The 21,349-nt window shown below is 43.5% G+C and overlaps 1 protein-coding gene across 2 annotated transcripts in view; it reads right to left on the bottom strand.

Annotated features, from left to right (window-relative positions):
- Positions 1–3,546: 3,546 nt before the first annotated feature.
- The window catches only part of LOC133957167 (protein kinase C-binding protein NELL1-like), a 198,575-nt gene continuing 180,772 nt past the window's right edge, over positions 3,547–21,349 (bottom strand). Inside the window, exons 16-20 of one of the 2 annotated variants that reach the window (XM_062392661.1) lie at positions 19,728–19,868; positions 12,563–12,756; positions 9,202–9,378; positions 8,680–8,904; positions 3,547–6,757 (exon numbers count right to left, since the gene is read on the bottom strand). In XM_062392661.1, coding sequence (XP_062248645.1) covers positions 6,707–6,757; positions 8,680–8,904; positions 9,202–9,378; positions 12,563–12,756; positions 19,728–19,868 — 788 coding nt within the window. In that variant the 3' untranslated portion in view covers positions 3,547–6,706. The other variant, XM_062392738.1, reaches the window with a different exon arrangement.

Below are 21,349 nucleotides of genomic sequence, written 5' to 3'. Positions count from 1 at the left end.
GGAAGCCATTTGCATTTAAAGCTTCACTTCGGCCAATTTGCTTTGGCATCGTGTTCTATTTTTTCTTTCGCCTTCACTTTTCATATGAGCTCCATTATCTCCACATTTTCTTTTTTCTGATTTCTCGCTAAGAGCAGGATGCAAACGGAGAGATAACCCCCCCGGTGGCATCCTGTGAGGATTTAAGCCGGGAGAGACAGTCGGCTCAGCACCGGGAGAGCAGAGGGGAAACAGCTTTAGTGGATCTGTCCAAACAAAACAAATCCCAACTACCAGCACCTCGGAAGTTAAGTCTATATTAGCCCCCCCGCTCGCTGCTCCGTCTCATCCTTCTCCTCCGTTTCAGGAGCTCCATGAAAAATTCATAGTAAGGGGATCGAGAAGAGCCCACTGTTATTTAAAAAGAATCATCTGTTGGTGGATTCACTCCACCTCCTCAGATCTGATGCTTTACAGAGAGGAAGGTTCCTGAAGGTGGTGGACTCAAAGGTCTGAGCAGGAGGCTCATTAGCATGCTAGTGCAGGCTCCTGCTCCAGCTGCCTGAACATCAATACATTCCACACCTTCAGCTATGCTAACCAGCCTTTTGCCATTTGAGAAAATACAATACTCCCGCTGCTAAACTCCACATGGTTTCCAATTTTCACTTTTTTAATTTGCTTGAACACTAAATAAGATCATTAAATAAGTCGATCTGCGATTGTTTTTTGCTAATTAGTTTGATTCCTGCTGCTTTAAATTGTAATTTAACGTGTTCGAAAACAATGCATGGATTTCAATCAACGCTAACATTTGCAGAATCGACAAGCAGGGCGGGGTCAGCAGGTCGTGTAGACACATTACACACACACACACACACACACACGCTCCGTGCCACTGGGTTAAATAAACACTTAGCTGCTCCAGCTGACCACGGGTCAATCGCGGCGCTGCGGGGGGGCGTTGTCACTGGCTCAGCTGCACTCTTTTTAATTATACACCCATTGATTGGTCAGGATGTCGATAAAGCATTTAAGCAGCTTAATCCGCGCTGTATCAACATGAGCAGCTGAACATGGTGCGTGTGTTGATTCTCAGCCCGAGGTAGAGCACTTGTATTTGTTGCCTTTTTGCATTTAGAGCGCGCTGCTGCCCCTGGGCTTTCAGGAGATGTCAATAGAAAGAGCAGAAGTTGATCGATTTGAGTGCTGGTGGCAAGAGGAGGAGGAGGAGGAGGAGGAGGAGGAGGAGGAGGAGGAGGAGGAGGAGGAGGAGGAGGAGGAGGAGGAGGAGGAGGAGGAGGAGGTGAGGCGGCTGCTGAAGTTACTCTCTGTTCTGCTGAGCTGATGCCAAAGTGCCATCTCTCCTCTTTTGTTCTAAAACCCACAAATCTATCAGGAGGAGTAAGACGTCGCTCACAGTTAAATTGGACCTGATCGAAAAAGCAATGTCTGACGCTCGGTCCCCCCCCCCCCCCCCCCCCCCCCTTCTCCTTCCCCCTTGCAGCTGTACAGTAGATGAGAGTTGTAGCCGAGGGAGTCGCTCCATCACTTCTGCACCGACCTCCGTGGGTCCAGCCTATGAATGGTAAGCACCTCTGGGTGGAGCCGTCCCGGGCTGAGGGGTGGACCGGGGGGGGGGGGGCAGTGGTCAGAGGACGACTACTCACTGAAACCGTGTCAAACAGAGTCCGGAGGAAACGGCGGGGTGGGGGGGGGGCTTGCTTTACAGCTCAGTGACAGCAGGTTAATTGACTGAACCCTCCCCAGCACAGTTCACTGGAGAGAGAGAGAGAGAGAGAGTTTACAACAACGTCAGCCTGCCCTCGAGGAACCAGTGAGTTTTGAAATGCAGACAAACTGGTTTCGGGTTCGTCCAGAGCTCCAGTGACTCTGCTGCTGTTACACACAGACACACACAGGAGGACAGGCCCCGACCCTTCATGGCCGTCAGAGAGGGAATACTCCTCGTAACTCACTGAGACTGATACCGACAAGGTTATGTACACAGTGAGTTTAGTTTTTCTTCTTTTCAAAGAGAATTGGGAAATACCAACATTTGGTTTGTTTAGAAAATGGCCGCATGGGATCCTGAGAAATATTATTTTGTGGAACTGTCAAATATAACCTTTTTATTCTGCAGCAATTTTTCTTCTGTACACAACAAAATCTGAAAACAGACATGAATATCAGAATATAGTTATTGTGTTTTTTTCATAACTGCCAATCTTTGTGCTTAGTTCAGGAAGATTTTACAAAGGAACCTGGTTTGTATATTTGATATTTGACAGCAGAGTGGCCTTCGAAAGAAAAATAACATTGGCTTTGAACATAGGAAGTTGATCACATGACTTTAAGAGCTTAACCCTAACTGTACCTGACAATTCCAGAAGATGTAAGAACAGGTTTCACTCCTGATTCGTTCAGATTTCTCTCAGAAGAAGGTTTTTTATTCGTGATCTTAGTGATTATATCTGTTTACTAACGAAGAAATAAAAGTGATCTAATCATGGTTGCATGTAGTTGAGAGTTCCTGTTTTGAAGACTCACATTTCAGTATTTTTTAAATTTGTTTTTAATGTTTTTAATACCAGCTGTGGTTCTGCAGGAAGACATGAAACATTGAATTCCATGTTGTGAACCTTTCAGGGTTTGTTTTTTTTCCCCACGCTGCGAGGCTTCAGAAGTGTTTCTGTACCTGTGAGCGGCACAGCTCCGCACCATTACGGCATCAAACGCACGCACTTATCTTTACTGCCGCGCCGCCTGTCATACAGCTCCTGAGGGGAATGGAGATATTGATAAAAAGAACAAACATGAAAGACTTTCTCCAGCTCTGTATCCGGATGCTGGGATTCATCTCTCAGGCTCAGGCGCTGCTGGCGCTGCTGACGGTGGAAACCTGGTAGAAACCCACAGGTGTGGATATTTGGGCCAAAGCTGAGATGAAGGAGTGAAAATTGGCTGAAATACACAAAAATGGCTTCAACTGAAATTGAATTATCTGTTTTTAAATCATTCCCTTAATGTTTTTTAATCCTTTACTTTTGCAGTTACCTTTAAAGGATGGTTTATTCTAGCTTTAAATTAAGTTTCAATTATTATTTATAAGATGTTATCATCAAACCCCTTAAAGCTGGATAATTTACAATATTTAACAGATATTCTTTCTGATTGTAAACTTTAAAATAAATAAATAGAACACACATATAGAAGCAAATATGTAGAACAATTTTTCACCTTCAATTAGAAAGTAAAAGCGAGAGATAGGAGGAGTGAATGTGGGAACTCAAGCATTCAAACAGGTGTTACCAGGAAGTCTTCGTGGTTACGTTAGGAATGACTTTGAAATGAAACGCACATGTTTTTATGCATTTTTCTTCAAAATAAAATATTAGAGAATACGCGTGGCCCAGTTGTGCAATATCTATATTGCTATATAAGCAATATAGATATTGGATAGATGGAAAACCGCAAACATTCAAGTGAAGCCAAATACTCACAGCAAGTAAAGTAAACAACTAAAATATTTATTAACTGAAGTTTTTTTTTTTTTGTTTACAGCAAACTCATTATCACGACACAGTCTTCAAGTCAAATGACACTGAACCCTTTGAGTACAAATAAGTTGGCCACTTTGAACCCGGAGACGAAGCGATGAACAGACCTGGATGATGATGGGGGGGGGGGCGAACACATCAGGATGTGGACGGTCCAAAGTTGTTGATTTTTAAAAAGTCAAACATTGAATGAGAAACACAATGTTTTTTTTTAAAGTCGGAACTGAATCGAGAACATTGTCATTTACAACATTTTTTTTTTTTTTTACTTTACATGTGTACATTGTTCTATTTTGTCTTCTTTGTCTCGTGACGAGATTTTTCAGTTCAGTTTCAGTGGAGGGGGGGGGACAAAAATGGCGTGTGACCAGTCTGTTCTGGCTCCCGTCTGTGTTTTTTTTTATCTTTCCCAGAATCCACCACTGTTGATGCTGTTCAGCGATGGGACCAGAGATCTGTACACACACACACACAAACTTATCAAATCCATCGTGTTGCCCTAAAACTGTGAGGAGACATTGAACTATGGCAGATTCTAAAAGGGTTAAGGCAAGAATAGAAAAATAAAATAGTAGAAACAATAGAAATGTCGCATCTCTTCTCTCGTCCTCGACCGGCGATGCTCGTGTCCTAAGAAGCTGTGGTAGTGAGAAGTATTCACATGAGTATTACTGTCTTTACACAACCCTCCAACTTTACACAGTATTTACAGCCAAACAGAGCCTATCCCACCAAAAGAATAGCAGTCCACTAAAATCAACACGTTATCCATGAACACAATGATAATTAAAAAACTGTATAATTTTGTCGGTATGTAAAAACATTTACACACAGACTTGCAAAGTGTTTTTTTTTTACAGTCGTCGTATTTCATATCAAATCAAACGGCAGAGCAATCTGAAAACCTCCGTGATCGTTTGTACAAATGTCGATTGCCGTGTCAAACGTTTATGGGTACACAAAGCATTTACAGCACTTTTTTTGTGGGTCAGAGGTGTGTGTGTGTGTTTGTGTGTGTTAGTGTGTGGTATTGTGATAATGGAGGGGGGTGCAGACGCTCAGACGAGACACAAACAGAAAAATCAAAGACGATCATCGCACCTAGCCGTCGAACAACCAGCAGCACGTCGCACAAACGTTTGTTGAAATGACCACAATGCTCTGAAAGCATTATTGCTCTCATGTTACAGATGAAGATGAGGTGTACTGCGCCTCCACTGGAACAAATCATATCGCAGGAAAATGAACACGGTACACATGCGTCTGTAGTCGTGGCGGTTCTGTTATAAATTTAGGAAATACCCGCAAAGATCAAAGCAGAGACTTTTATTTTGAAATATGCAGATCACCACTTCCGGTCTTATGTTTGTTTTGTTTCTGAGCTGCTGTGGAAATCTCGTTAGTATCTTCTTTTATAGTTGTTATTGAGGGTACATGTCTTCCTTAGAGATGAAATGGTAAGGGATTACATAGGAAGTATACCAGGACTTTTATTTTGCAAACCTCTTTGCTTTGGACTTCCCTTGGGAAGCTTTAGCCCCTTTAATTTGCTATGTATGCTTCTGCCTTCACTTCCTGCCTTCGGATGGATGTTGTCAAGACAGAAATGCATTGTGGGATTGCACATGACAAAGATCGTACTTAGGTTAAACTCAACACCAAAGTCAACGTGTTGTTTTGTCGGTTTGTTGTCTGCAGCTGCTTTTAATGTTGTTTGCATATGAACACAAATTATTGTTACTTCAATGCTACGTTTTTCGATCTTTTTTTATAGTTTAAAAGAAAAACAGATTTTCAATATCAGGTCATTTCATCATAGCTAGTTATCTGAGTGTGAGCTCAAGGCCGTGATAGATATTCCCTCTGTGTTCTCTCACTCAAGGTGAGAACGACACTTGAGAGAAACTCGAGTGCTCTGGAGAGGAGCTCTCACAGAGCGGTGGGCGGTGTGGGGGGGGGGGGACAGGGCCGGGAGTCAGGGCAGCAGCTTGTGAACCGCAGCAGGAGAACCATCACACTCTCCTGCCTTAATAAGCCGCAGCGTCTGTAAACACACCCGACACTTGGTGACCTCCTGGCATTTAGACCCAGGCCTGCCTGACACGGCTTTAATTATCCACATTCTCTCAAATCACCGTGAAAATGGTAAATTCTCCTCGTTCGCCTTTTCTCCCACACGACGAGAGGGATTCTTTCAGCAGGTTAGCGGAGGTAGGGTGTCGCTTGAGGTGACGTAGAGCGGCTGGGACTCAAAGTCGTCTTTGTGTCGTAAGATCCTTTAAAAGGCTTCGTTATTATGACACCTCCAGGAAGATGGACGTGATAGGACGCAGTCTCTGAAGTATTTAAACAGGACCAAACGAGAAGTTAAGCTCTGTTTATTCCTCTAAAACCTTTCAAAACAAAAAGAATAATACAGATGCACTGAAAAGGAAAGATTTAGTTCATTTTTTTTTAAAGAAGGTCGTAGCTCTGGCTCCTTAAAGACAACTCAAAGGCCTGGGTCATGATTATTACCGGTAAAATATGAATAAACATGACTGAAATGTGTCAGAGCTGGAAACTTAACCCACATCGCACTAATATTGCATTATTGTTCATAAGCACAACACTTAATGTTCGCTAACAACTAAAAAAGAAAGTAATACAACAATTCTGGATCCGCCCCTTTGTTCAGATCCGACATCGAATGCGTTGACTCGTGAAAACTTTGTGTAATCCTGCAGAGACACAACGCACAGTGGAGAAACCTCTGAGCTGCTCGTCTCTTGTTTTTGTTTTCATGTTGGAGACATGTTTTGAAATGGAAAAAAAAAACACACAAAGACACACAAACACCAAAGTGACGGATGTGAGAGCAACCTGGCTTCAGTCTTCTCCTGAGCCTTGCACATACACACACACACACACACACACACACACACACACACACATACACATGGACACACACAGCTTGTTGAGGTGTACAGAATCACAGCCTCCGTGCCCCAGTTCGTCCATTGTGTGTTTGTATCTTCTGTGCTCACACCGGCATGCACGTGTGTGTGCGTGAGTCTGTCTTATGAATCGGAGGGGAGAGTCGTCAGATGGAGGAGGGGCGGGGAGGGGGTGTGGCAGTCCCGTAGTGAGAGGAAGAGGAGGAGGAGGAGAACAGGAGGAAGAAAGATTCAGTTGTTCTGAAGGCAGTCCAGATCCACCGAGCAGCAGACGTTCCCGTTCTGAGCAGCGAAGCATGAAAAGACAGGAGAGAAGTGAAATGAAGTTAGATTCACATGTTGAATGTTACGTTTCCCTAACCCTAACCCTAACCCTCACTGGATGTGAAGAGAATCTAGGGCGTGCGGTTCTGAGCAGTGACAAATCTGAAAAGAAATGTGTCTTTTCCACAGGCGAGGTCCATGCGGTTAATCAGCAGAGTTCATTGTGGTTGTGCCACACTTCCCACTGGAACCACTGACAAATGGTCCCTGATGAAAAGGGGGCGCCCGACGTCAATACCTCAAAAAGCTCTGCACATAAACTACCTGCAGGGTAAAGACACGTCTGTGGGCAACGGGACGGAGGAGGATCGATGCCCACCAGGAGGGACGGGTTATAACGGTTCTCTTCTAGCCAATCAGCAAGTGGGCATGTTGGTGACTTTTGTAACTGGAAGATTCGAAACATCTCTGGATGCAACAGAGGAAACCAACAAGGATGAAGCTATCGAAGATGAAGACAATGATATTTGAGAGCGTCCGGTCTCCTGCTAAACAAGTCCTGCTGTGAACACACACCAGCCCAATTATTAATCTGCTGATGAATAAATTCATAAATTCCCTGTTGATCCATGTTCGAGTGACGTTTACTGAAAACCTGCAGCTGCTCCTGACTTCAAGACAATGTTGAGCCTTGTTTTCAAATGAACCTACAGATCTGTGACCTGCTTTTTGAAGTTTTACATATTCAATAGGAATGATTCGGTTGAATCAGGCTTCGGGCTGAGTTCCACTGGCACCAGATCATATTCTGCTAAATGGTTGGAGATGATCTGAGTGATGGTGACGTGTTCCCGACAAGTTGATCTGCATATTTAGATCTTTTTAGAAAACCAAACGTCTCTTACATCATCTGTGACAGTCAGATGTTTGTGTGTTTGTGTGTCAGACGAGCACGACTCTAAATATCCTCCAGCTCCCATTAGCTTCCCATTACCACCTCCAAGAACACGCTGCATTACCGACAGCTCGAATAGACGATTAAACATGCTGAGGGTACGGAGGGAATTTAAAACAGACGTAAACAGGAACTGGATCTGCAACTGCTTGAGAGTTTAACATCAGATACTACAGGGGGCTAGTTGCAGGGGATGAACCATGGACTGTAAACGCTGCCATCTTGTCTGGATCTTGGTTGGTTGGAGCCGTGGAATCAAGGTCCTGCTGATACAGCTGTCAATCAAGATGTTTGTCCCTCTTTCTTACAAACTAATTAAAACCCAACTTATCAGAAACATGAACACTTAACCCCTTGTAGACGAATGTCGCAAATTAGCCTCAAAGCCGAGGTGACGATTGTGCCTGATGGTGCAAATACTACACATACCAAGGAAGGTATTGGAAGTACTCTGCCAGCAATCTAGTGGTCGGAGTGGAAAATACATACTAGCCCCTTGGGACTGTGCAGCAAAGTTATTTTTAGGTATTTAGATGTATTTGAAATACTGTGATGATGGAACAGCAATGATTGTACAGAAAACTTATGTTGTTATTCAATTTAAAGCAAAAGCAGCATCAATATAATAATCTACATACCAAAATGTGTTAAATTAAGGTTATGCCCCATTATGCCTAATGTCGCTAATTTGCCTCATACCTAAATTGATATCTTTTGTATATGCTATATTGAAATTAAGCATCTCAACTTAATTTAGCATCTGTTTGAGAGGCCAAAGAAAAACGACCTAAAATCACACAAACCCTACGTTATCTTTGACTTTTGATTTGTCCCATCCACTAACATGTAGGGGACCTGATTTACAGTTTAAATGTCCTCTATTAATCGTTTTAAATGCTTTTGATTGAGCACTAAATGACCCAAACAAGTATTTAAATCAAAACTGAATCAATCCTCCGCTGTGGCTGCTGTTGCCTCGGCCTACCTTGCACTGGCAGGTGGTGCAGGGGGAGTTGGGCATGTGCCACGTGTCCCCGCTGAGGCGGGGGACACCTGCCGGGTCCTGGCACGTCTGCCGGATGTCGTACGACAGGTTGTCGGCCAGGCAGGGGTCGGTGACGCAGCGCGGGCAACACTCGCCCTCCGCCACCGCCGTGTACTCGCACATCAGCACGGGGCAGACCAGAGACCAGCAGTCCACCTCCCCCTCCTGCACAGGCACAGAGAAACAGAGTGAGAGCTGCAGGAGATGTTACCTGAGGTGTGAGCCAGCTGATCCGGGGCCTGCAGTTGCAGCTCACACACTGATTTGCTGCCACATCTCTAATTAGAGAGGGTGGTAATTATCTGAGCGCTCCACACACAGCCGAGCAGCAAAGCTCTGAGCTGCTCTGTGTTTGTTTTCCTTCACGTCAGCCGCTCCTCTAACAACACTCTGGGATTTCAAATGAAGGTCAGACTTTTATTTGTGCTTTGTTTGAGCCTGTGTGTGTTTCTGTGCACACACCATGCAGCGGCACTGCTGGCAGCCGTACATCCAGGACGCCCCGCTGCGGTACAGTGAGCGGCCGCTCTGGTCCAGACACTGACTGCTGGGCCGGCTGTCGCAGCTGGGACAGCAGAACAGGTCCTCGTCCGGGTCGCCACAGTCGCAGGGTCTCCGTCTGCAGTACGTCTGCCCGTCCTGCAACACAGAGGAGCAGAGGTCAGGGAGCAGAGGTCAGGGAGCTGAGGTCAGGGAGCAGAGGTCAGGGAGCAGAGGTCAGGGAGCAGAGGTCAGGGAGCAGAGGTCAGGGAGCAGTGGTCAGGGAGCAGAGGTCAGGGAGCTGAGGTCAGGGAGCAGAGGTCAGGGAGCAGAGGTCAGGGAGCAGAGGTCAGGGAGCAGTGGTCAGGGAGCAGAGGTCAGGGAGCAGAGGTCAGGGAGCAGTGGTCAGGGAGCAGAGGTCAGGGAGCAGTGGTCAGGGAGCAGTGGTCAGGGAGCTGAGTTAGGTCACGTGTGGCGCTGACACTTTCATTGAGTCTTAAAAAGTTATTAACTTAAAACTCCTACAACAGTGAATCCTTCCCGTTAGTGTAACTTTCATGTCCGATTATAAAAGTTGCACTTGAACACACCCTAAAGGTCAACAGGCTAAATGACTGCAAGAGAGGAAATATTAAAGATTCTGTTCCTCATCCAAATAAACCTCAAGAAATGAAATATAGATCAAACTTGTTAACCTGGTTTCTCTGTATGTTTGCTACTTCATGCTCAGAGTAAGAATTGTATATTACACCTGCCTTATTAAACTGTGGTTTCTAATTTGGTTATGAAAGGATTATATAAGAAAATGGACTAAATAAATTAAATTGTTCGTAATGTTAAAATGTACATTTCTGGACAAAACAATAAATACTATATTTAAAAAGAATCTAATAAACCAAAAAGCACAATATCATGATTTTAAAGATCTGAGATGTGATCAGGGTGAACATCTCAAACCAGGCAGTTTCCTCGAGGCCGGAGAACAACTCTCAACTCTCCAGCCTCCATTTCTCTAACTGCAGATTGTTGGAGCTGTGAATGAAATGTGTCGAGACATTTTTTGAATCCATGCTGGAATTCAAAGTCAGCGTCTGAGTCTGAGGTCTCGGTGACTTTTCTCCTGTCCCCGTGTCCCTGGCTCTCCGTCTGTACCCGGAGAAGAACTTTATGGTGCATATTACTCAGCCCAGGCAGCCCTGTCTGGCCCGGGGACCGCGTTGTAATGGAGATGTAAAAACGTTACATAAAATGGCTGTTAGAAAATGTATGGGGGCCATAAAACCATTCTGCATACCATTAAAAGGGCAATTCAGAGCCAATTTTTTATCGATGCATATTGTCCTGCTACGGTAACCGCGGAGTCCCGGGGCGCCGATAACCACGGCCTTGGTCTTTACAGCTCCGGCCCTGGACTCACTGGGACATTACTGCCAGTAGCAGCCGCGCTGGCCGGATATACGATGACAGACGGTTCGTTTTAACGGCCGAAGTAAGAACAGCTCTGAACGCCAAGGCCACACTGTTGTGTTTTCTGAAACGACATCAGTACGGCGGTTTTACGGCAACTGTGAGGACGACTATGCAATGATGAATCTGATGACTCTGTAGTTTAATTATTAGTAATATTATTATTTTTATTATCATTCAATGTGACTTGTTTTCAGCACGAGATTTGGAGGAAGTTTTCTGTAAAAGATGTTTGTTTTTTCCTCAAGGTAGTTTGTTTCAGAGCCTTTTGTTACGTTTTGTAAAAAAGGTCAAATCCTAAAGGTCAAATCTTAAAAGGTCAAATCTTAAGGTCAAATCATGACAAAAGAAAATTGTTCATCAGCTTTAATTATGTTAATTGGCAGCACACAAATTAACTAGAGCAGCATGAGAATCGAGCGAATGTCCAGAAATATTAACAGTTCCTTTATGAAACTATATTTACAGTCACTAGATCTGCATTTTATGTTGATCTGCACCAAATTTCACAAACTTTTAGAGCCATGAATAATCCAAAAGTAAATTCCTTGATCCAGAGCAGAATTCAACTCTGTCTTTTCTGACCCATAATGCATCTTTCCACCAAATTTCGATGAAATCCGTCCGGTAGTTTTTGTGATGAAAGTATCCTCCTTGGCAGAAGTAATCAAGTTTTCTCCATTTAAAGTTATTATTTATGTTCCTCTCACTTTCTTATTTTAAGTTGTGTGTTACAAATTTAAACAATTTGCTTTATTCAAAGTATTTAACTTAATCTTCTCTTTTCAATATTGTGAACGTGAATATGTTCCGTGCAACCTGAATAAAGATCGATTTAAACTCTCCAGCCTCGTCTGTAGAATTCCTTTAAATGTGTGTCTGTGTCATTTAAACTTCTGCCATTTAAATAAATAATTGTTCCTCTGCTCATCTGTAAAGGTCTTTCATCACCAAACCAGCATGTTGGCAACAATCTACGCAGTCTCCAGACGTAACCACTGAGAAATGTAAAGGTTAAAGTCATTTGGACATTTTTTAAGTGTCAAACTAAAATGTCATAACTCATGTTAATTGTATTTACTGTGCTAAACTCATTCTATTCAGTATGAACCCTCTGTGTCTGTTTCTCGCCTTCGAAACAGACAGACCTGATCAACATCACAGACACAACTCACCGCCTCGGCCTGAGCACAGACACGAGTCGGTGAACTGCCACAAATATTTGCCAGAGTGTTAAACGGGCTAATAACAAACAGAGGGGAACACTGAGGTGTGTGTCCCTCTGGAGTCGACACTTATTTATTCACTCTGGGGAACGGCTGATAGTTTTGTGTTTGGTTGAAAAACTATTCACAGTGATGTCAGCAACATCCACCCCCGACTGTCAATTACGTGTGTGTGTGTGTGTGTGTGTTTGTCTGTATGTGTGTGTGAGTGTGTGCGTGTCATAACAGTGAGGATATGGAAAGCTGTAAAGTTAACCTGGCTCTTCACTGCTAACGGGTTTTCTAGAATATAAAATGAATTTCATATTCCACACAGGAAAAATAATGTGAACTGATGGAATTTTAGATCCCTGTCCCTCCTACATGTTCCTATTATATGAAGTGGACAATTTAAAGTTTGTATTTTTCTCTGTTGCAGAAAAACATGATATGTATGTCGCACATTTTCTTTTCATATACACGTCAGAGACTGTAAAGAAAGATGGACGACACATCTCCAAAATATCCTCGATCAAAACGCTGCCACCTTGTGCTTTTTGACATGTCGTCCATCTTTATAAACGATCTATGATACTTGACATACGTGTTTCTCTACTCTACATAATCAGCTGAGCTACTGACATGTGATATATTCTGTATATGACATGTACCTTGCAGGAGCAGATGGCGCAGCGGTCGAAGCTGGGTTTCCAGTCTTCTCCGTTGCGTCTGATTCCCTCTTCCTGTGGACAGTCGCCGCTGCAGCCCGGCCCGGACGTGCACACACAGTCGTATCCTCCCGGGAGGTTCACGCACACACTGTCGTTCCAGCAGGTGTGTGTCTGCAGACTGCACTCGTCAACGTCTGCGAGACAAAGAGCAAGTCACTGCTGATTAGTCCTTTGAATACAGAGGGGAACTGGGTGTCTCCCAGTCCTGTCAGTCTGGAAGCAGGAGGGTCAACACAACAGCAAACAAGCAAACACTTAGTTTACTTCATTAGTTTGGAAAATACAAAACATGTGTGCCTCTCAAATTTCTGATACACAATACACAAATTAAACCTTAACACTTTTGGTCCCAGTTTAAATTGTTATTTCGTCTTTTTTACACAATAATTGAACTGAATTTCACATGTGAGACAGAGCATTTTACTTTTTACTTTACTTTTCTTTTATATCTTTTTTACTTTACATATTGTTTTTTTCTTATGTGTAGTACTTGTGTTTTTATGTTCTATGTTCATTGTATGCACCTATATACCAAAGCAAATTCCAGGAAGGTGTAAACCTACTTGACAATAAATACATTCTGATTCTGAAACAGCCCTCAGCAGAATATTCATATAATATAAATATTTATCATGTATACGAATATCTTGGGATAAAACTTTATTTTGTGATATTAATAAACAGGTATTTTTACCAGACACATTCTCCTAGCTCTGAAAAAAACACCTACACAACTGACGTCCTCTGACCTGCATCCGTTTCATTGCGACAACTCAACACATCATCAACATTTACTGCAACACAAGCTATTTGTGTGATGTTTACAGTTTTTTAACGATTGACATCTTATTTGATTGTGGAGCCGTGTGCACAGAGAATTGATTTGCTCAGCCCCTCCTTGTTCCTCTCTCTCTCTTTTTCTCTCACTCTCTCTTACACACACACAGACACACACCAACACACACTCTGTCACAGTCTGACTGGCAGCATATAAATACACATTTCTCAGGAACAAATCAAAAAGTATTCAGCCAAGCCAGAGTATCCAACTTGTACACTTTATATTACAAAGAATGTACAAAGTGAACAATTACACAACCCTGCTATTGCTCTGAAAGTATTAATTCTACATTATTGAACAAAGTATTTCTATACTCAAATTTGTATTCTTAGTATCTTGTATTTGAGGATCACATCCCTTCCAACATTATATTTTATATTTGAAAGTGAAGTGGTTTAAATGGCTCCTCACAGCTGCTAAGAGGATGAAAACCAGTATGGTTCAGTGGTTAAAACCATCCTCCCACTGGGTTCATCACCTTTTCCACTGTTGGTGAGATCACAGGTTCTAATTCAAGTGTAATATTATATCTGCACAAAATAATGTGCACGGATAAAATAAAGCATGGATAAGTATACGCTTCAGGTTGTTGTGGTCAGTGTCAGCCGACGTCTCTTGAATTTAATGTGTGTAGTTTTCCCTCTTTCTTGTTGTGCAGTGCAAAACAAACACTGCACTCTGAGATACACTACACACACATCAGTACATTTCAGGTTTTGACAGTGAATACTATTATTGAATTGTCTCTCTCAGTCCACAAAGCATATTTTAAGATACACACACATATCTGTCCGTCCGGAGCCAAACAAAAGGAAATGAAACCTGGCGTCTTAGCTTCAGTCCCATCGATCAAACACAAGAATCAGAGGAGAGGAGGAATCTGCTGAGTCAGCGTCTTTCCCTGAGCTCGTCTCTATCAGCTCTGGAACCGGCTCCGTCTCTACCTGTTCATCACATCCTGACGTTTAACTCCTTTTCATCCTGCACCACAACGTGAACTGTTCACAGTGAGAAAAGACCAAAGTCCCGGTTTCCACAGCAGCTCTGCTCTCTCCTGCCGGCAGACATCCATCACTCCCACGCCACCGAGCAGCGAGCCGGGCCAACCACCAAACCAAAAGTAAATCATACAAATAAATAAACTGGAATTCATGTTTTTGTTTGTTTAACTCCGGCTGTGCTCTCACGCTGAGAGCGACTCGGTTCGACAAATCTACTTTACACAGTCGGCTGAGGGAGAGAAACTCTGGAGGCTGAGAAGCTTCATCTCCACACCTCCCTGTCTGTCGTTACTGAACATTCATTATCAAATGGAAGTTTATTCTACTCATTTGAAGTATTATATGAATACATGCTGATACTGATTGAAGGGAGTACATACATATATATCACCTGGTGACCAATCAAGTACAGTTTAGCAAATTATCCATTTACACAGTGCAGCACTTTCTATATCACAAGTCACTCACACACTGCCGGTGGTGACGGGGGACTTTGGGCGTTCAGTATCTTGCCCAAGGGCACTTCAACATGCAGGATGAGAGAAGCGGGGATCAAACCGCAAACCTTCAGGCTAGTGGACGACCCGCTCTTCATCCTGAGCCACAGGGACCGTTATCAAGAACTCATGATGACGGAATGGTTCTCGATATTTTACAATTTAACCATAAACGTAAACAATAGATAAAAAGTTGAATTATTATACAAGTAAATGCATCTTTTCCCAGTTTTTACTCTTTAAATAACAGTAAAGTTTCCATATCAGAGTTTTGATGAATGAAGACACTGAAGGATCTTATTGGCTAATTGGCTACTGATTTGCTTCCTTCACTTCCACAGTGTTTCCAGCCTCTGATCCGAACCGTCCGGCTGTGAGTGGACATGAGTTCTGTGCCTCGGCCACAGCAGACACAACAACAACACACTCTGACACACACACTCTAATTGGTTGCAGTATCGAGTTTGCAGGATTCAGCGAGAGGTAAACAGCTTATTGTGCCAGGAAAGACTATTTGCATACACTAAATGAAATCCCCATCATCCAGGCAGACCCACTGCTCCTCCGCTGGTGAGGGATTAATGCTCTTCATGCTGCGTTCACCGAGCTGCTGCTGCTGCTGCTCTTTAGAACTCTTTACACAACTTTCCCTCACACCTACATGCGCGGGTACAAATATGAAAGCACTAATCCTGCAGTGCATGTACACAACAAACGTATTTCTTTGTGTGTGCACCGAAACAAACACACACACGGAACCAAAGAAATAAATCCCTCCGACAGATGTTGGTAATTAGAAGGCGGCAGAAAACTCAGTATTTGAGAATTGAAATGATGTTTCCTCGGCTTGTCTGCAGGCAGCACATATGGAAAGGTCATGTACATCAGGGGGAGGGTGGGAGGGGATGATGCACTCACTGTGTCGTGCTGGGAGACACTGGGAGTTTATGGTGTATAATCCTCATCTTTGTGCACAGTCTGTTTATTATAGCCACCTGTCCCCCCCCCGCCTGAAGCACGAGGCATAATAAACATGAATTCAGACGCAGCGCGTGCAGCAATAAAAAAGGAAAGAGGCAGATGTTTGCAGCTGCTCCGGTTCTTCAACACAACAATCTGCAATGGAGCACAACACAACAGAATAGAGTCGCATGGATTGCAATGCAGCAAGACAGAATTTTTAGGAAATATTAAAATCAAACATGAGGAATCAGAGTAACCTCAATTATTGTGATGTAACACAAAGTATTGTAAGAAAATGAACGTGTTGCGTTGATGCACAACAACAAATCGAACACAGCACCGTGTTCACATGAGTTTCTATAAATGCCTTCCTACTTAAAATGGGGCTCGAGACTCAAGTATCCTTCATCCTCTCTTTTTCCAAAACCACTAATAAAAGGTTTAATCTGGTCCTTGCTAGTGAAGAGGGGTTTGTAACACAAATAAAAAGCACTGGAGGGGTGATGCACACTTTGCACATGCATTGTTTGCTCCCTAATCCGACAATAATAACTTTTCTATACTGTAATAAGGCCATTTCACGAGTTTAAAAGAGGACTGTGAAGCAATTTGTGTGTTAATCAAGACTAGAAAACCACTTTATAAACACAGATTGGTTTAATCTAAATAAGAAAAGTTAATGCACTACATATACACACACAAACACACACACACACACACACACACACACAAGAAAGGGATGAGAAAAGAACACACAATACTGCATCAAGCTTCAATAACATGTATTTGTTGTGTCCAGGCTTCTTCTCACAGCATCAACTCATTTCAGAACCTGACCCGAGCATCAAACCTCTTCCTGTGACAGATGTAATTATAAACACAATCACCGGTTTAGGGTTCGTACACACACAGACCTTCATCCGCTCCTGTCTCACTAATTCTCATCCCTCGTTCTCTCGGACGCCTCCTGCTCGACCAACAAGCAGCTGCGGGTTTAAAAGCTGAAACTCTGTGTCTGGAGCTTTATAACAAAATGCAGTTTTTCCCGTTTGATTTGACTCGTGACAGATATCGTGAAGAAGAAGAAGAAGAAGAAGAAGAAGAAGAAGAAGAAGAAGAAGAAGAAGAAGAAGAAGAAGAAGAAGAAGAAGAAGAAGAAGAAGAAGAAGAAGAAAAACTCCTGTTAAACTGTCATTCATGCTTATTTCCCACGTTGGCTTCCAGCCTAATGCTGCACAGAGCGAGGAGGGAGAGGGTGGCAGACACACTGTCACCGCTACGTGCACTTGTGTGGTTAAAGAGCTGAACTACACAACAACACACACTATGATACACACTGTTAGGAAAGTAATATTTGGAATAAATGAGAATAAATTCAACTTTAATATAATGAAATCCAGCGATATGTTATCTGCACTTTGTCAAAAAAGCTTTTTACACTTAAACAAGCTGGTTTTATCAACCAAAGCCAAATGTGTCAAAGTGCAATGACACATGTGACTTTAACATCGCACAGGAATATAATGTGTTTTCCTCTGTGAGGGAGAAACTATGAATTTAAAGAAAAGAAATGGCTGACCACAGCAGAGAAGTGGCTCAGGCTCGATTCTGGACCGTGACTCTGGAGACGATTGTAGTCGATTCCACCTCCGGTCACTGAAAGCTGACCACAGCTCCCACCATCACCAGGAGGGAGCTACACACTGTTCATAGCCAGGAGCGCAGATTTAGATTTTACACCCAGCAGAGAGCTGTTTCTGATCTGTCATTCCCACTCCACTAAACGTCTGTTCTGGCTATAAAGCTGCTTTCAGACATGAAGTGAACTGCGGACATTCTCCTGATGTGATCCAGAGGCGCTGGACGTGGGAAAGAAAAGCACAGAGTCGGAGGATTCAGAGTTTTTCCTACAAGCCCGGGATATTTATTTATTCCAAGCTCCTGCTCTTGTGTCGGCAGAAAGATATGAGCCGTTAAATAATATTGGTTTCTGTCATTTTGGTTCTTATCTCACTGATGTTTTGTAGACGTGCTGAGTTTGATTTTAATTGATGCTACAAAAACATCCTGATTGGTGAGATCCTGATACTATGGCAGAAATCTACGATCGCTACTGGCAGAGACTCTGGCTTTTAATGATTATTTTTATTTTGTTGAGTTGGAAGAAGAGGAGATGTGTTGTTGTTCTGTATTTATAGAATGTGTTTGTTACTGGGAACATGCACTACAGCCTCTTAAAACCACCAGCATGGCAAAACTCTCACAGGTCATGTAATTGTTATTTTAACAATATTCCAATTGACTTTATTTGAGGTCATATCTTCATGTTACACACTAAACAGCTGATTGATGGTAAAATAATATATTTGAAATCAGCGGCTACTTCCTCTTTCTGTCCTGAACAAGTTAAAGATGCATCAGGACACAACAGGAGCCTCATTTTCAAACTCTCTTCATTTAAATTAAGATAAAGATAAATAGAGGATTCATGTGTGAAACCTTCATCCGGACCTTGTCTACCACTTCAGTGAATTCAACCAGGTATCAAGCCGTCAGGATGACATGTGGAACAACGGCAGATTTTCCAAAGAGCTCAAATCAGATCACAACAGACTCATCAGACTATTTAAAACGAGATCATTTGAGAAGTGCCTGACGAGGTTGAAGTCGACTCCAGCTTTTCACATCCTCCTGGAACTTTTATCTGACAGCAGCAGAACACACGTCTGACTGTGGGAGTGACACTCGCTGCTGAAACCGATTTCTTTCTTTCAGAAGATGTAAAATCAGAGGAGTGGAAAACCTAGTCTGTTAAAACTCGGTTGCGTGAATCTGTTAATGTGTAATAGCACATTAACAGATTCACACTGTAGCACATTCAAAAAATTGCCCCCAATAGGTAAGAATTATGGAAATTTAATATTTGTTGGAAATGAAATATGCAGTGCGCAGGTGCATCTAAAAATGTTCCATCAGTATTTCTTATCAGATATTTAAAAAGTGAATATTTAATAAATCTCATTATTTTTTAAATTTGGACATTTCTGTAGTGTGAACCACTTTTTTTAATCGATCTTTAGAAATATTTGCAGCTTTTCCACGATATAGAAAAGTGTTGAAGTGCACCTGTTTTTAATTGGTTAATTGACGCTATGATTAGATAAAAACATGATTGATTCTGTTGTTCGAGTCTGAATCCAGAATGTTTCATATTAAATCTCTCATTGTTATCCATATAAACATAACTTTTTTTTACATTACATGTAATTGTCTGACGCTTTTGTCCAAAGCGACTTACAATTAGTACACTCAACATTCATGAGGGGCCACTAGGGGTTCAGTATCTTGCCAAGGACACTTCGGCATGCAGAAGGGGAAGACTGGGGATTGAACCGGCAACCTTCTTGTTGGAGAAGGACCACTCTACCCCCTAGGCCACTCCGCCCACATTGGCTCGACGCCCACAAACGGCAGCAGAGGTAAGTTAATACCTGATTCTATACTCAGGCCTTTCACTGTAAACTCCTGTTCTATACATCATCAACACAACTGACGTGAGAAACACACAACCTGTGTTCATCTCCTTCACTGTGCAGTCCACATACTAGGTGATGGAGTGATCACAGAGGAGACCCTGGAAAGAGAAGTGAAAGAAGGAGTGAGGGAATGACAGCTTTCGAAATTCGGAGAGGGAGAAAGAGAGGGAGGAGGAGGAGAAGAGGGCAGAGCAGCCCCGGAGGCCGAGGGGTTTCTCAGGCAGCGTGAAGGAGGATTTCAGTTTCAGGGTGTTTATATATTCTCACCGATGCAGGAGCTTCCATCGAGCAGGTAGGAGCCATTGTCGTGAAAACCACTTCTGCATTCACAGTGGTACCAGCCGGGCAGGTTGACACAGCGGGAGTGGTCGTGGCACTCGATCAGCCGCTCGGCACACTCATCGATATCTGGGAACAACAAACAGCAGCGTCAGGATCAGTCGGCATCATTCAAACCAGAAATCACACACCTGAGACTTCAGCTCAGTCGTGTGATGTGCTTCTTTTTTCTTTCCTCCTCTGATCTGTGCTATAGAGCAGGCCGCCGCCACGACAGCAGAGCGGGGGTCAGCGGCACGTCGGTCACAGCGGGGGGGGGGGGGGGGGGGGTCAAAGCGTTTTTCATAAATCAAACCATTTGGCAGCGCTTGTGTACGTTTCTGATTCCCGCTCATTCTACTCCCTTTGTCTCAGGCGTGTGGTCGGGTGTGTGCAGGGGCCCAGAGGAGCTGGCTCTTTGCTCGCTCTGCATCTCTCGCATCCATTATGTATGGTGCGAGCTCTGCACCTCTCTCTCTCTTTCTCATCTGTAGCTCCCTCACATCTGGAACACACACACACACACACACACACACACCTCCTGCTGTGATGGGTGAAGAGTGACCTTCAGTCTGACCTCCAGTCACCTGTGCACCACATTCAAACTGCAGCAAACAGGGGGGGGGGGAAGAGGAGGAGGAGGAGGAGGAGGAGGAGGAGGTGTGGTTCTGCTAATTAACCGTCATGGCTGTGCTGCGGGGGGGTGGGGGGGGGGTGTTTCAGGCGGTTTCTACTTTATGTTCCATTAGTGGGTTTTTCCACGGGCGAAAATTAAAGCTTAAACTCACTGCAGCTCTCCACCATATAAAATATTTCTATTTATAGAGCAGAAGCCGTGAGAGCAATTTCCATTTTGCCATCAAAGCAACAACAACCACACAAACCAGGCTTCTGATGGAACACGTGTGTGTGCTGCTCCAGCTCTGACACTAGCACACACACACACACACACACACACACAAATACACACATTTATCTGTGTCCAGATAAGGGGGAGACCCGGGTCGAGCCGTTTAGCAGCGTGTGTTGTGGCTGTGCCGTCGGACTGGTGCACTGTGGGTAATAAGACGTGGCGGCTGCTGGGAGGAACGTCCTCCGCCAGTCTCTAAGGATTACAGGTGACTGGTGGCTGAGAGCCGCTGACCCCTTCCACAAAGAGCACCGCTGGGTGGGGGGGCGGGAGGCCATCGTCTTTTAACCGTCTCACTGCATCATCTACAGAGCATGGAGAGAGAGCACGCAGGGGGCGGGGCCAAGTCCACCTCTGCTGGTTGAGCGGTGGGGGAGAGAAAAGGTTGCAGTGGCAGATGCATGGCAGGAAAGTGTTGTGTTAAAGTCTCCTGAGGAATCACGGCTATGTGATGGTGCAACTGGTAATAAACCAGTGTCATCTTCCATTCCCTTTGGCTGGAAAGATAGAAAGATAACATTTCTCTGCAGAGGAAGCAAACGTGTCATTGTCAAATTTTAATGAATGTTATTTGATGATTTAAAATATATTTTTATTGGTGTTTTAGTTTTCATCAGCTTTCACAGTTGAGAGTAATGTGCAATGTTGATGGAAAATTTAT

Source organism: Platichthys flesus, chromosome 1, assembly GCF_949316205.1.
Source record: "Platichthys flesus chromosome 1, fPlaFle2.1, whole genome shotgun sequence".
NCBI classification, from domain to species: Eukaryota; Metazoa; Chordata; class Actinopteri; order Pleuronectiformes; family Pleuronectidae; genus Platichthys; species Platichthys flesus.
This window is presented reverse-complemented; position numbering and strand designations above follow the sequence as displayed.